The sequence below is a fragment of the Mesoplodon bidens genome (genome assembly GCF_964165515.1).
Source record: "Mesoplodon bidens genome assembly, chromosome: 5".
NCBI classification, from domain to species: Eukaryota; Metazoa; Chordata; class Mammalia; order Artiodactyla; family Ziphiidae; genus Mesoplodon; species Mesoplodon bidens.
The window spans coordinates 42,472,376-42,489,635 of record NC_138161.1 but is presented as its reverse complement, the minus strand read 5'-3'; the positions used below and the strand labels follow the sequence as shown (position 1 = coordinate 42,489,635).

The 17,260-nt window shown below is 34.4% G+C and overlaps 1 protein-coding gene across 2 annotated transcripts in view; it reads right to left on the bottom strand.

Moving 5' to 3' along the window:
* EPHA3 (EPH receptor A3) overlaps nt 1-17,260 on the bottom strand; it is a gene marked incomplete at both ends in the record, with an annotated part of 372,586 nt that overhangs the window by 77,888 nt on the left and 277,438 nt on the right. Inside the window, 2 exons of one of the 2 annotated variants that reach the window (XM_081236000.1) lie at nt 225-387; nt 3,446-3,570. In XM_081236000.1, coding sequence (XP_081092126.1) covers nt 225-387; nt 3,446-3,570 — 288 coding nt within the window. The remainder of the gene's footprint in view (nt 1-224; nt 388-3,445; nt 3,571-17,260) is intronic. The other variant, XM_081236001.1, reaches the window with a different exon arrangement.

The window sequence follows — 17,260 nt, the reverse complement described above, 5'->3', positions numbered from 1 at the left end:
ATGTTCGATTTGTAAAGAGAAACACACACACACACACACACAGATGTACACTTACACAAACACAAGTAAACAGACCCAATGCTATGCAAAATTGTTAAACTAAATGTTCCCAAGCGATATACTTTCAATGTATCACATTTAGCTAAAACTTAGAGTGAGAATGAATTATCAGACACCTTTGCAACAGCCCTTTCCCCCATACACTATATTGAAAAAGTACGTACAGTCTGGGCTAGTTTCGAACTCAAACTTGCGACTGGTGGTCCCAAATCCAGCTGCGGTCCGGGCTCGGATTTGGAATACATACGTAGTATCAGGCTTGAGGCTACTGATGGTAACATTTGTGCCTCTTGCCCTGAGAATTGTATAACTTGTCTCTTGTTCCTGCTTTGAAGTAAGAAAAATCATGTTAAAATCGAATCTTCCTAATGCTGTCAAATGATTAAAAAGGTGAACCACTCAAAACCAATTCTTTCAAACTTTTAACACAGCTCATAGGACAGATAAAAGAGGTGACAATCATTTAACTTTCTGAATGTAATAGAGGCTTTTTTTTTTTTTTTTTTTTTTGCGGTACACGGGCCTCTCACTGTTGTGGCCTCTCCCGTTGCGGAGCACAGGCTCCGGACGCGCAGGCTCAGCGACCATGACTCATGGTCCCAGCCGCTCCGCAGCACGTGGGATCTTCCTGGACCGGGGCATGAACCCTTGTCCCCTGCATCGGCAGGCGGACTCTCAACCACTGTGCCACCAGGGAAGCCCTAATAGAGACATTTTTAAGCAAAAAAAATATTTACAGAATTTCCCAACTTGGATAAAATAATTTGTTCCCTGCACATAATGCAGGAAAATTTAGTTTTCATTTTTACCAATTACTGAATATGTGGATGAAAATAAGTTATTTTCAAAGCTGAGACTGAATGAAAGCTTCAGTCTAATTCCAAGAATAAACTTGCAAATATGAAAATACCCCCTTGAAGTAAACTTAACAGGAATGTCCTACTGATTCTCAGAAAATATTTCCATTAACTGTAAAATATTATACTTAAAAAGGTCCAGGTTTTATGTATAAACTCTACGTTAATAACTTTCGTAGTATCAGCTATATTTGCACTGTGTTTAATCTAAGTCACTATGGTTTGTAGAGACGAAAATCTTCAGATAAAAGTCTAGAAATATTTCCCAAAAGGATTTACACTGTACATTAGGAGATTCACACTGCACATTAATTGTAAAGACTTTTTGTGTCAAGCCTTGTTTACGAAAATGGACTTCCAGGAATTGTGTTTTTCCTTTAACATCCGTTAGTATATGAGCACTTTGTGGGTCACCTAATTTCAAGTAATGGTGGAATATCCCTGTACCTGGTGTGGGACCTGGAGTGGGTGATACAGAACAATGCATATCCTCAACCAAAACTAAATAGAATATTACAGAAAAAATGTAGTGTGTTATAGATACTTTTTAGTTAAAAATGCTGGTTATGTATCAGATAGCATTTGAGTTAGTATATAAATAATGAAGAGGGCTGAATATATTTATTTTGTGGAAATCATTATTTCCTGTGTTAAAAAAAATTATTAAGCATATACCCAGAACATGGCTCTGTTTATCATCATTAATGAACTAAACAGTCAAGAAAGCTAGACTTTGTAGAGCTTAAATTCTAGCAAAATGTTCAAAATATTTCTAATCATCATATATATATTTGGAAATAATTTTAAAATTTATGAATGTATGCTATAAAAATTTTTGTATAAAGTATATTAAAAATAATATTACACATAAATATGCATCAAATTTTAAATGCTTAGAGAATCATAGATTCAGTCATTTTTTTCCTGCACTAATTAATATTGTTTTAAAATATGGATGTATATTGTGCTTTGTTAGTGGAGTTTGAAATAAGTTCAGAAAATGCTTTATGTTTGTAAAAGATATGAAGGTAGATTCATAGTATTTTTGAATCAGCTTCATAGATCTACAAGTTGGGTGTTCCCTGGCTCTGCTATCCAGTCTGAACTAAGGTGCATCATTAATTGTCTTTTTATTTTGTTGTATCATCTATAAAACATGGATTCTTATATTTGCCCAGTCTATCTTGTTACACTTTTAAAAAGAGAAGATCATGATCAAGTGAGTACTTGACAGTACCAAGTGGATCACTGAAAGCTAGGAGATAATATTTATACTATGATTTTAGCACAATGAGGTTTATAAGGTCTCACTTTCTTTCAGTGAAAGAGACATACCTTTTTCCCTGTAGGGGGCAGTATGAAAAAAAATGGGATCACATTTGTGAAATACATTAACTTCAATAAAAAGAATAACTACATAGTGCAAAAGAATGTTTATACATTTTTTTTTTTTGGACAACTGACCATACCACTAATTCTCATATCTCTAAAGTAATCCATTTTCATGTAGAGGAAGGTATGCAATACAGGGGAAAACATACTACATGAGGAGTCATGGCTGCCAGATTTCAAAACAAAGATCTAATGTTTATTAGCAGTGAGGCTGTGAGAAACTCAGATAATGCCATGGACTCTCAGTTTTCTTATTTGTAAAAGAACCTATTTGCCCACTTTCATCAGATTATCAGACAGCTCAAAATAATGTATACAGAAGTATTCTATAAATATAAACTATATCAACTCACAATTTGTTTTTATTTCATTTTAAAATACTTTGTAAACTGCAGCAGATACACGAATATGTCATGTTCATATTAGTAGCTATATAACCACCCAGCTCTAATGATAAGACTTGAATACATCTTGCTTTCAAACCTAGCCATAATTTATAAGCAGGGAGAAATAAGTGGTACTTAGAGTGATGAAATACCATGGCTTAAATTCTACTTATAAATAATCGTGTACCTATTTTTTATAATTGCATTACTGAACCACAATTTTATGATGTGAGGCAAAATTATCTACCCACTCCCATCTTCCACATTTCCTTGTACAAAGTCAAGAAAGCTTTCCATCATCAGTTCAATAACACAATCATTTTGTTATTAAGTCAATGTTCCTATCTGTATTGAAGGAAATTCATGTGAGGGTGAAGGTCAGGAAATGATGCTTAAGGCAATGAACTCAGGAATAGTTCATCAATAGATTAAGGAATCGCTATATAATAGTTGGTAGAACAGGGGTCTCAGTGTGGAAGGACGCAAATGTCATCTCTAATACCATAACTAGATGACTTAACGTTTGATAGTGACATCTTTTGCTATGGCTTATTGCTATAGAATGGAGGATATCTGACACAATGATTTCTAAACCCTCCTCTATCTATAAATCAAAGGTATAACACGGCTAGAATTCTAAACAGAGCTCTTTCACTTGCTAGCAATGTCATTGGTTTCTCTGACAGAGCACACTCATGATAAGGTAACCTCTTTCCCTACACAACTCAACCTTTAGCATTATCTCCCCACCTTTTCATAGTATTTGACCTCATAGTCCAATATGATCCCATTAGGATGTTCAGGTTCTTGCCAGGATAAAGAAATGCTGTTTCTGGATGTCCGATCTTTCTTAATCGTCATGACAGGTGATGGAGCTGTAAAGAGAGGATGGGAGGGGATGATGGGATGAGGAAAATTAATCGGATTGGGAAGGGCATTAAAGAAGAGCAGAGAGGCAAGGGAACAAGCAAATGGAGTCTATTGTTGTTCTAATCTTTGGCAAGAAAGCACTATTTCCATTTCAAAGGCTCTTGAGTATTAATCTGGCCTCATATCAAGCCTCAGAAGCTGGATTATAGCCCTGGTACATACAGGCCTATGGAAAATGAGCTGAGATTTTCAGCTGCTGGTGGACTAGTGGCAAGTGAGCATATGTTTTCAATCTGCTACTATAATGTAAGCAATGAAATATATTTGATATATTAAAAAAAGAACAAAACATCAGGACTACCTATTTGTTATAACGTTGCAAAGTTATGAATGCCAGATTCTTCAGCTCATTGATAACATTTTCATATGCAACTCTGTAAGAAGACTGGAATCCATTATGCACAAGGAGTCCCATGGTATCCATAGGTAATAATAATATTCAGTGTATTGTAAAATAGGTAGGATTTAGGACATAGTACAGTAGATTTTGACTTCTGACAAAAATCTTTCATGAATAAAAATATATATCAGGAAAAATCTCTGCTTTTACATTTTCATTTCTTAAAAAAATATATATTTAGTAAGAAGTACTGAGGAAATGAATGCTTTTTGTGTCACAACTCTATAGACACATATTGAGGCATCTTATTGGGTGATGACTCTATATTTGTTATGTTTTTCTATGCATTATCAAAAGTATAGAATATGAATAAAAAACTATCTGTTTGGATCAGATATAATAGGGTCACCATTTTTTCTAATGGAAGATTAAATATGTTTTAAGAGATATACTTCAAATCCTTCCATTAAAAAGAAAAACGCATACTATCCATCAAAGTACCTTTGGTTTCTATTTTTTAAAAAATTAAATTTATTTATTTATTTTTGGCTGTATTGGGTCTTTGTTGCTGCACATGGGCTTTCCCTAGTTGTGGTGAGCGGGGGCTACTCTTCGTTGTGGTGAATGGGCTTCTCATTACAGTGGCTTCTCTTGTTGCAGAGCACAGGCTCTAGGTGCGTGGGCTTCAGTAGTTGTGGCATGTGGGCTCAGTAGCTGTGGCTCGCGGGTTCTAGAGTACACGCTCTGTAGCTATGGTGCACGGGCTTAGTTGCTCCGCGGCATGTGGGATCTTCCCGGACCAGGGATTGAACCCGTGTCCCCTGCATTGGCAGGCAGATTCTTAACCACTGTGCGATCAGGGAAGTCCTACCCTTGGTTTCAAATCTCAGTCTTGCTACAATGGCCAACCAAAATACCTCACTGTGGGGTTTGGTGGCATTCTGCCGTAATGCAATGCAGCAAAATAAATTACAAACATGAAACAAACAAAAATGTAGAATTCTCAGGAACATCAACTGCTGAATTGTTTTCATTGCTAAAGGACTTTTTTAAATAGATTTTTCTCAAATCAAGGACTATTAGAACCCAGTATATTTGTATTCCCTACAACAGCTAGCAATAAATTTCCCTATATGTTGATTTGATGTTTCTATGATTATTACTTGATGACTTTTGCATCCAACCTCTCACCTAAATTGTTCCTGTCTATAAATGCCTTTCATTTTTATTCTTCACTTAAAAATAAAGCGTTCATTAAACTTGCCTTGTGACACTTTTTTGGAAAGTGTAAACCTAAATGAAAGATCTATTGCAGTACATTTTCCATCCACCTATTTCTATTATTTGTAAGATCTTCTTATGAACTTTTGTAATTAAAGCCTCATTACTTTAATGGCCAGGGGATGGTTACTTAATCTTTTTCCAAAGAAAAATGTAGGTGTTGCTTTTCTGATAGAAAAGTAAAATCATTTTCTTATTCACATCTTGCTCCCGTTAACAATTAACATTCTTTCATGTAACTTGATGCCATTTACCTTTTAGGTTCACTTTCTGTCTATTCAATATTATTGTTTTACTTCTCAAACTGGCTTCACAACACCCCCAGCTCTCAACCCGAGGCAGTTTGCTGCTCTGAAATTGATTCTAAGCAAAGGATAAGTTATTTTGGTTATATTTAGTTGAAATTTTATAAACATATTGGAAATTTATAAACACATCACTGAGTTAGAAATAAATAACAGGTGCATTAAATTTTTAAGAACTAATTTCTTTTTACTTACTCTAATACTTAGAAAAATCAATTTATTATTTAATCATTAATAGAATAATTTCAACCCCAATGTCCTAGGAACCAAATTTTGCTTTTTGTACAAAAATAATGGAAAAATTCCACCAACTTTCCTCCTGAAGTAAATCCATTAATAAAATAACTTCTAATGTGTGCTCACAGAGTATCTCAAAGAAGCTGAATGTTGGAACACTTTCTTAGTAAACCCATGGAGACCATCCCTACTTCGTTTCATATCACCATGAACCTGGTTTCTTTTTCTTAACAGTTAAAATACATTTTCAAAGAAGGTTTGAAAATGACCAGGTATAGCATCTCTCCTTAGAAAAGAGGAGAGAGAAAATAATTCATTTCCAAGAACAGTTGTGAAGAAGATTGTATTAACTTTTTAATGAAAGCTTTCCAGGCTCTTTTGGGGATCTACTTAAATTTTATTGCTTCTGCACTGAGTAAGACTTTATAACTGTTGAAATTCTTCAAAGGTCTTTAAGCAAGCTGCAGTGCCCTGTTGGACTGTAATAAATAGCCTTTTGTAATTCCACATTTACTTAAGTAGAGGCAATTGCTCGACGCTTGTGCCACCTGTAAGTTAAATGAACGTTTTCGGATTGCTGCTTTTAGGCCCCTGTTAAGTCATTTGTACTGCTCTTTTAATACACATCCCTTGTACTGGCTGCATTTCAGCAGTTTCAACCCAGTGCACCAGCTGAAATCCTGTTACATTTAGGTAATGATCATCAATATTTTAATATTAATAAATAATTAACAGAAATTGTTTTTCTCTCCCCTAATAAATAATTTTAAGACATAATAAAACACATGCAGCAAGAGAAAAATTCCATGGGCACTCCACGGTATCCACGCTTTCTAAAATGTTTTCTAGAACACTTCTTAATTCATAGCTTGAAGTATAATTTATCCATACTTGCTCATGTGTTGTAATACAATTTGTAACACTGATGAGAAACAGTGATTTTTTTTTTTTTGGTTCGTTTCTAGGTATCGAAGAGTGATGTGTTCAAAGTAATTTTCAAAATTCATAGAAATTCTTATTTGTCTGTGTAAAATAATGTGATACATTGTATATCAATGATGCAATGTATATCTTACATTTGATTTATTTTATTCTCATTTCTCTGTTTTTTTAAATTTGTGATTTGAAGGAGTGGTGGGTAATAGTTGTACAGAATGATAAAAAAAAAATCCGAAAATTGGAGAAATGCTTGGAAGGAGAGTGAAAAGTTACTGAGGCAGAGGAAACATAGGTTTTCCCTGGCAAAATGCTGGTGTATAAGCTAAAATAGCAATTACTGATGAACACTTCAACAGCCCAGGATTAAGAGATTTAGTCTGGTGACTTTTATATACCTCAAATGATATATTATTACAATGATTCTCTTATTAACAGGAAGAAGTTGATGACTAAGTAGGTTGCTATGAAACGGGTCCAGGAATTTACACAGTTTAGTGAATGAATAGTTTTGTAGAGGAAAAAAAATGAACTGGTAGGAAGAAAAATTAAAACAGTAGGAAGATAATAATTTTTAGTAAGTTAATAACTCTAAAGTAATGTCTGGGTGTGTAACATACATTTTTATTGTGTTGGTATTTGAGAGGGAGCAAATATTTGATCCTTAGCTTTTGCTATTCTGAGTATAATTGGACATACGTGCTCTTTGGAAAATAAAGAAAGAAGATATGATATACTTGGCAAAGTGAAATTTTATTTTTAACTAAAATATTTTTTAAAAGAATACAAATACAAGAGAAAAACAGTGAAGGTTGGGAGGGAACAAGAAGCCCATAAATCATACAGTTAATCACCCTCCATGAAGTTTTTCTGAACTTTCTCCACGCTGCTGAAAAATTCGGAACACTCTGAATGAATACTGAAAAATTTCTTAACTTGCAGTGTCACAGTGAACTTGCTCATGGCTCTCTCAATTCATTCTTTAAAATTTTTCTTAGGTCACGACACAGGACTCGACAGATATTTCACCCCATGTTATCTAGTAACATGTGTTTTGTGAAAGCTGGTCTCAAAATGTTTTTCAATTTCTGTTCTAAGGAGGCATACCTTTCTGGGAACCAAAGGTTGAATTATTCCCTGAGTATTTTCTTCCCTATTTCCAGGCCACTGTAATGGCAGTTTCTTGAGTCAGAGACATGCATGACTAGTCCAGAAGATAGACAGAGAAGTATAACCCTTAATAATTCATAATTGAACCCCAGTTATTTATTTACAGAGGAAGAGTAAGATTTTCTCTCAATGTCCGCCTAGCCTGAGCCATTGATTGCATCTAATGTAATAATAGAAAAGCAAATTACAATGGGCAAGCAAAGATGTTAGGCTAAGAAAGGTTTCAATGTAAAGAGATTTGGTTAGAGATGGGGCTTGTGTAGTTCACAATTTGTATTTGAATCACAAAATACTTGTGTATCCAAATCTACTGTCAGACGTGGAAAGGATTTATTATTTTAACTATGGTGTTTTTAAGCGGAATTTACCATTATTCTGCAACTAAAATATGACCCATCCTTAGAATCAGGAAGTCAAAACTTCAAAATTCAACTCTAAGGATCTGGTTTGGTTCATTTGTTTTTATTGGGACTTTCCTCTTTCTGGGTTTGGGAATTTCTAATGAACCTCTGAAGTATCTCTGTGGTTTAGAGATTGGACAAGTTAAAGTAATAAGAAAAAAGGCTCAGTATTTCTTTTTCTAAGGGAGCCAAAGCTTTAAAAAATTATCTCCATGGGAAAATATCATCGAGTAAATGGTTGAAAGATTTTTCCTTTGAATCAGGCATACCTTTAAAAGCATTCCTCTCTTATTTTTTTGTACCATTCATTACAATGCCCACTTAAGAACATTTCCTTCCTAGTTTTTTTTTTCAGAAGTGGACATTTCTATAAAGTCCAGAAACACTCTTGAGTTTGAATGAGCATAATCGTTCATAGCTTAATGTTCTCCATCTTACCACCCCTATCCTGATTTCCCCAACTTGTTCTCTGGAATTTCCTGTTTTGACCCCAGGACTCACCATTTTTACAGCCTACCAGTTTGAATTTCAGAGTTATACTTCTTTATATATTCTCCCTCACCAATAACACTGCATGCCAATCAGCTTCAGCATCTGAAAGTCAATGAATTTTCTTTCTACCAAGTTATAGTTTTTCCAGCCCTGCTTCAGTTCAAACCATTGCCACCTTTCACGTGCATTGGATTCTGTGCCTCTCATCTCACAGAACTTCCTTCAATTTTCCACACATTTTTGATTATTTATCATTTTATAAAGCAAATGAAACATTAACCGTGTTCTCTTTCAAAACCCCATAATTTCAAATCAGTTTTCCTAAACTTGTTAACTAAAAAATAAGTTTCAAAGAAAAGGTCTAGCAATCTATATTTTGAAGAATTTGATGTCAGAAACCTCTTAAGATCACACATTTGAGAAATACTGGACTACAATAGGATATGTAATTTGAAATTCATTACATTATTATTTAAGATTCCTCATTAGACTGTAATATACATACCAAATTTATCATTTATTGCTCGCCTTTAAAACTAAAATTCTAAAGACAATTCCTTAGGCCACTGCCTACAATTGTACTTGCAATATACTCCCTGTCTGGAACACTCAGTCTCTTCCATTTTCCACTGGAAAAATCTCTTCTACTCATTATCCTTAGAAAGGTATTGCTAATATACAGCTTTTTTTGAGTCCCTTAGGCCATAGTTAATCAGCTCCTTCCTCTGTTCTGATATATAGTATAGTTGTTCATTCTCTTATTATTCAGCCCATCTCATTGTGTTGCAATTATACCATTTGCTTACTAGTGTGTCTTCCCATTAGATTGTAAGTTCCTCAGAGTCTTTAGTGTCTAGCATCACACCAACTGCACATAAATCTATTTATTCAGTTTGGTTAGCTTTGCAAAAAAATGTACAATATATTTTGTGACTAGTTCCTTTGAAAGATAATCCTATTTAACTCCTGATTTATTATTAAAATAATAAAATTCAAACAAAAGTGAAAATTATAAGATGTTAAACAGAGATACCTTTTTCTATAAAATTATATCATTTATTTTATATAGTAAAGAGAAAAATAATTTTCTAAACTGAATCAATAGTGCTGGGAGAAAAACATTCTAAAACGTATACATTGAAAGTAAATTTTGAGCAAGATCTCTCCAGAGGGGAAAATTCTTGTCAAAATTTTAGGCTTCTTAGTTCTAAATTTCTAAAATCTTTAAAATTTTCATTATTAAAATTTGAATACCCCAGAGTAGTTTTAAAGAGTGGAGAATACAGTTAAAATGTATAATCTAATTCCCATCTCAGCATGGAGTAATAAAAGAGAAAGAAAACAGTAGTAATAGAAGGGTTCATTTCATAGATGTTTATTACATGAATTCATCAAAAGAGATGCTGTTTTTCATTTATCAATTGATCTTTAACATTAAGTTCTCCTTCTTTTCATATCATTCAATATCCTCTTACAATCGGATCAATCTTCAATACGTTGTTTTTAAAAAATCTAGTTCTTCCTCTCCTTTACTCTCACACTATTACCATACTTATCACACTTCTGACACTTCTGGTCAGCAAATGTGTAGGTTTCCCCACACTAATCAATTCTGATTTGGTTTCCTACAATTCAATTTTGACACTATCTACTTGCAAATAGTGTAATATTCCACACGTTAAAGGCTGAATCTCACATCACTGCCCCTCACCTCAGATGCTAATCACAATTAGAAGCTTCCCAGGTTACCCACAATTTCTGTGTGACCTGGCTACAAATTGGAGGTTCCCATGACCCTCTGCTCTGGTTCAATTAATTTGCTAGAGTGGTCACAGAACTCAGGGAAACACGTTTACCAGTTTATTAAAGAATATGATAAAGGGTACAGAAGAACAGCCAGATGAAGAGACATAGGGCAAGGTCTACGAGGCTCCTAAGTTCAGGAGCTTCTGTCTCTGTGGAGTTGGGGTGTGTTCACTGACCTGGAAGATCTCCTAACCCCATACCATTGGATTTTTATGGAAGCTTCATCACGTAGGCATGATAGGTCATTAACTCCATTTTCATCCCTTCCCCCTTATCAAGGGAATGGGGTGGGCTGAAAATTCCAGGCTTCTAATAAAGGCTTGGTCTTTCTGGTGAGAAGTCCTCCTCCAGAAGACATTCAGGAGCCCACCCAGAGTCACCTCATTAGAACAAAAGACACTCGTATCACCCAAGAAATTACAAGAGCTTCAGGTGCATGGTGTTAGGAACTGGGGTAGAAGACAAAAGGACAAAAGATGTTCCTAGTATTCTTATCACTTAGGAAATTGTGAGTTTTAGTAGCTCTGTGCCAGGACCAGGAGACAGACCAGTATATATATTTTCTATAATCTCCATACGTAATATGGCTTTGAAAATCTATGGGGGGTAATCATAGGTTTCTAGATATAATTCTTCACTGTGAAAGAGGTTAATATTGACACACAGCTATTTTTAAGGGTTTTATCGTCCACTAAGAGTTAAGTCTAAAATAAAAAAATCTTGTAGGTAGGAAATAACAGAAAGTGGAGCAAATAAAGATTTCTTTTAAAACTAGTTGTCTTTGAAAAATGCAGCATACCAACAAACCTGTCATAAAATATTGAGATTACTGGAGACATTATATACATTTATAGCATCAGTACATTTTAGAAAAAAAAATGTTCCTTGGATTTGCTGAGATATTCTACAATATTTTTCTCTTTAAGTCCTTCAAAGAACCATGAGTACTCTCAACATGCCTGTAGTCTCCGAGTCCAGTGAGCCCTAATCAAGGACTTCATGCATGTACAAGGCAATGAAAATTGCAGGTGGTTATTCATCTAAATGTGTGTGTGTGTGTGTGTTTAGCCTAATGTTCTCTATTTACACAGATAATGTGATGCTGCTGGAGGGTCTAGCTGTCTTTTAACACAAGACAACTAAAATTAAATTACATCTAGGGAATTCTTTTCCTTCATCAATTACACATGAAGCATAAAGTACTCTCAGAATTCCTAGACAGATAGACATTTAGCTCTGCATGCATTATTTTAAACTATGCAATATTCTTTACATTATTTCTGAAAATCCACACTTCACACTTCTAAGGCCTGAGCCTAGATTTAGAAAAGTGCATTCCAGAGATAATATACATGGAAAGGATAGAATCTTCCCTCCCAGAGAGCCGAAAGTTGTCTGAGAAATTCCTCACTTCATAAGATTTCTAAATATCTTAAAATTTCCAGAAGATACAACTTGGCTTTGGGAATAGCAATATGTCTTAATCCTGAAGTTTTCAAAGTTCTTCTTGGATAAGCTTCCTAGTTATTCTATTTAGAAAATCTGCTTTGATAGGATTTTAATATCCCAAGTTCCTAACCAATGTAGGATGGTAAGCTTGTTGTCTTAATTCAGCAGCTTCCACACAATAAAGACAATAGAGTAGAAACTTCAAAACCGAAGTTAATAATCCAAGTTTAAATACTAAATATGAAATCTTGGGCAAAATCAAATGATATACAACATTTAGTACAGGCAAAATTATTTTAGTATAGATGTCTCCAAAGAGTGAGAGGAGCAGCTGTTGAATACAGATAATAGGGATGTGATGGGGAAAAGGGTGATGGTACAAGGTCAAGACCAGATGAATGAACAGAAAGCTTCAGACAAGAACTAGGCTAACCACAGTGTGAGGTTTTGTTTGTTTGTTTCAAAGGATTGCTGAGGTAGTATGTCTGTTCTGACTCAAGAGTCCTTCAGGAGTAGAGTGGCCACGTTCCAGCACAGGACAGAAGGGATTAAATCTGGACTCTGGTGGTATTCTCTGTGGAGCTTCTGACAAGCAGCCTGCTGCCTTCTAATTATGTGCAGCAGTGGACTTTACAACTTTATACAACTTACAACTTTATACAACTTTAATGCACCTTTGGAGCAAAAGAGGACTGCCGTTGACCCAGCTTCCTCTTTACAGATAATGGCAAGAAAACTAGTCTGAAAGGCTACCCTCTTGGGTCTTGGGCTGTTTGGTTCATGTGTTCAAGCAGAACAGAAAGGAGGAAACATTTACAATATATTATGTATGCTATATTTAGAAAATAGACAAAATATATACTGGTCTTAAGTAAATCAAACTTTTATTCACAAATTATAACTATAAAAGGAAAGGCAGCACTGATAGAAATATTCTGTATTTTCACAGGGGTAGATATGCTTATTAAAAGTCATTTAATTTTCCTTACAGTTAAGACAATTCACTATATATAAATGTTACCTCAATTTAAAAAGAAGTAAAATATATGATTTGCATAATTAGGTCTTAATATTGATATGTCACACTATTAACTATATTTTCTGTATTCTTTATGCTCTGGCATCTGTAGCCTTGCTGACCAGGGATAGGCTGCCTCTCCCAGGGTTAGCCAATTCCTAGAAATGGCAGAGACTTGCCCAAGAGTGTGCCTCTCATACTGCAAACTAATCAACACATTACCTTCTCCATCTGGCTCTTATGCTCTACCAGGAAATATTCCTCTGCCCCAATCATCTTAAAACCAAGTACCAGACAACTAGAGAAAGTCCTTATACCTCACAGTCTACTGCTGAAATTATTCAAACTAGCCAATCCTAAGTATACTTACCTTATCTCCCCTTGCCTTGCCTTTCTTACAAAACCACAGTAAAGGCTCTTGCTCATGCTTTTTCCTTGCTCCCTCTACCTCCTGACTGACCCTGGTGCTTCTCTGTGTGGTCCTCCAAGGTATGACGTGCCCCTTCCTCTTGGGGACTGTAAATAACAAACTACCTTTTCAATAGCAATTATTTCCTTAACCTGCTGGACTTACCATACCTGAATAATAATAAAAATTACATTTTAAAATAATCACTGTAGTGGAATAACATCTAGATGTTTTTTCAAACAAATTAAAGACCTCTTCTTGACAGATAGGTAATGAGGTATCTAAGGAAATACCTGGTATGCACACAGTCTTGCAGTAATTATTTTTTTCTTACTTTATTCAAACCCAGAAACTGCTATGATGCACTGTCTTTGATGTTTAACCAACACTCAGGTTTAAAATCTACCCGTGGAAGCTTTGATAAAACACATTTTTAACCTATTATGCTATTTAAGGGAGAGGTACTTCTGCAATTATAGGCTTTCTACCTGTTGGACACCAGTATCTCTGCTCATTAAATCCATGATTTTAGTCAAACTTCGTTGTTAGTTAGATACTAGACACTAAATCCTAAGCTGACATCCTTATCTGAGTCTGCTCCTAGTTGGTTTCGTTGAGGCCCAAGGTAAATAATTTTGTTCATTCTTTGCTGGATCCTTTCATTTTTATAAGTAAGAAAAGAAAAGAAGACAGAGAAAATGATATCACAGTGTGTCCGTCCAGAATTCTTTAAGGCACCACATATAAACACTCTTGTAGTAGGATTAGTTGGGGTTTGTGTCACAGGTAATAAATAGCTAACTTTAACTGAGGTACTGAAATTTAAAACACATACACACACACACAGATTTATGCATGCCTGCCTTTGTGTAAAATCAAGTCCAGTCCTACAATAACTTCACTCTCACTTATATATGTTCTTGGTTGAGTGAGAAATTGATTTATTCCTGAAGGAATGACAATTGTCCTTATAAGTATCACATCCATGAGTGAGCAACTATTACTTTACTCTTCACTGTTGTATGAATCATGAATTTTTATAATGCATTATCCCCCCATAAATGTACACCATAGAAGTATATGTTGCATCTAAATAGTATTGATCCTGTGTGTGGAAGCAGAAAAAAATGTTGAGAAATTCTGCTTAGCATATGGCTTGTATAGGCCTGACCTATATGGCTTGTGTATGCCTAGCAATTCTACCTTGAGTGCAACAGAGACTAACTGAAGCGGGGAAGGAGGTCCTTTTTAGAAATCATGTAGGTTGATCCCTTCCTTTAGGGAAGTAAAAGCCCAAACCCCCCATAACAGGAAATCTGCAAAGTCTGGTCAAACATTTGGAAATCAGATTTTTGAATTAACTCAGAGCTATCCAATTTGCTTACATACAGAAATTCTCATTGGCTTGAAAAAAATGGGAAAAGGGAGTATTCCAGAAAAGAGAACATTTTTGATGGGTCATTATATAGAATGTAAAATGTTTTGATGACAATAAAACCATCTTTCTGAGTAGCCCTACTTCCATGTTGCTTTTATGCTAGGAACTTATTTATAACATAGATACACTCTTAACATAATAGTCTTTATTTGTTAATTCAAAAGAAGTCATCTGAAAAAATTTTAAGTAATAGGAAAAGGCTAAATACACTTAACTATTACATGAATCCTAATATTCACTTCTGCATCATCCCAAACCCCTGATCAATTAAAATTTAACTAATTAATTACTAAAAAGAGGCTGTGTTTATTAATTTTTGTAGTCTAGCTGTCTGTAAGATGCAGGTGGGGAATATGCCAATTTGAGTGTTTTGCATATTTATATAAACAAAATGCACATCAACAGAGACTTACAGAGTCTCCAAAAGCATTTATGCCTGTAAAATTTCTCTTTTGGCTGTAAAATTTGCATTGCTCACGCTTGCACTTACTAAGACACTTCCCAAGCAAATTCCTTCATTCTTTGTCCCCTATCACTTGATTAAGAAATACAAACATTTAGTTGCCCTAAATAATATTTCATTCCCCACAAACAGAGATTTTTAAAACCTTAAGCAGAAAACAAAGAGGAAATTGCAGAGGCAGACTACCTGCTGTTTAATTTCCATGATGCCTGTGGCCTGACCTCTTTAGTTCCAGGCACAGGATTAATTTATCTAAAGAAATTTTGTCAAATACCTTTTTAGCTAGCCATGAATTTTGGAGTAATACTAATTCTCAAGTCCATCCAAATAAGGAAAATGCATCAATACATAGTTTTACAATTATGCAAACTTCACATAATTGACCTTAGAATTTTGAGAGATGGAGCAGATTAATTTTTACATGCCCCATAAAAACTTTAGCACACTAGAAAAAATAGCCTTAAGTTGTTCCATTTTTGGATTGCATAAAAAAAGCAAAAAAGAAATTATGCAGATACAAATATAATAATACTTGTTTCTTTTAAGAGTTTGGCTTTCATTTCAATGTTTATACTTGGGTTCCTGCATTTCTAATTCCCAATAGCTGACAAAAAAATTGTCTTTAGTCTACATAGAACAGTTCTCAGACAATGCTGCATAAACTTCAGATTTTAGAGGAGAGATATTTCATTTTAACTGAGGTGTGGAAAAATTCTAAACATTCATTCCCAAGCTTGTGAACTGAACTTAAGTCACTTTGTGTTGAGTTTTATTTATGAAAAAATAAAGTCAATGTAAAGACTCAACTTAGAATTATATTTAAAATCTAGTTAAAAATGCAGTGATGAGTTCATCATCATTACTTTTTGGAGGGCATAAAAATATTCTAAAACTGATTTATGGTGACAGTTGCATCAGTCAGTAAAATTACTGAAGATTATTGAATTGTATATTTGAAGTGGGTAGATTTCATGAAATGTAATATATACCTCAATAAACTTATACAAAAAAAAAAAAGAATAACCTGAAGTTAAAAGTATACATTATTTACCAGAATTGAGAGGTGGTTAAATTAATTGCATGGCTTTGAATGATTTTGAACTTTTTTTTTTTTACTGTGTTCTATATATTTTATCTAATTTTCAGACTTGTTTGTTGAAAAAAAAAACCTGTATGAATTATTATACAGACAGGATAACTGGCCTGGTCTGTCAGATTTCTTCTAGAATTGAAAAAAAATAAGCCAAGGATCATTATTATTCACATTGCACAGTCTGTGGTTTAGCTTTAGAAACATGCTTTTCAAGTTAAATTTACTTCAAAATGCACCTAGCTAGGAAAAAAAAAAAATGAGGGAAAAATGCTAGAGGCAAAGCAAACTTGAGGTTGTGAAATCTGGCAGTCCATTCTCCAAACGTGACTGAGTTTTCCTACCCCTGTTACATTCTAGGGGGACTCACAGTTGGTTTTCATATATACGTTTACGGATCTATGTACAAATCTTGCTTTCCTGAATGGCTAAAGTTTGGTACTTTTACTCTTTGTTAACCTTAGAAATAACTGACTGTCAAACTGATTTGGGGCTCTATTGGCTTGGTTTAATCCTCTGAAAAGGGATCCTGAAATAAGAATCCTCTAAGACCAGATGCTGGGTTCTAAACAATGTATAGAATTTGCAAATAGGTACATGTGGAATAAATATTCCATTAACATTTGTGTTCAATATAAAGCATCCAGTGCATAGGCAATTACACATAATAAAATGTTTGTGTTCTCTTCATTCATATTGTTTTTAAATGTACAGCCATAGGTTGGGAAGTGCTTTAGGTAATTTACCACTAGCTTTCTTGTGAAATGGTGGATCCTGAAATCAGATAAGAAAAAAAAAAT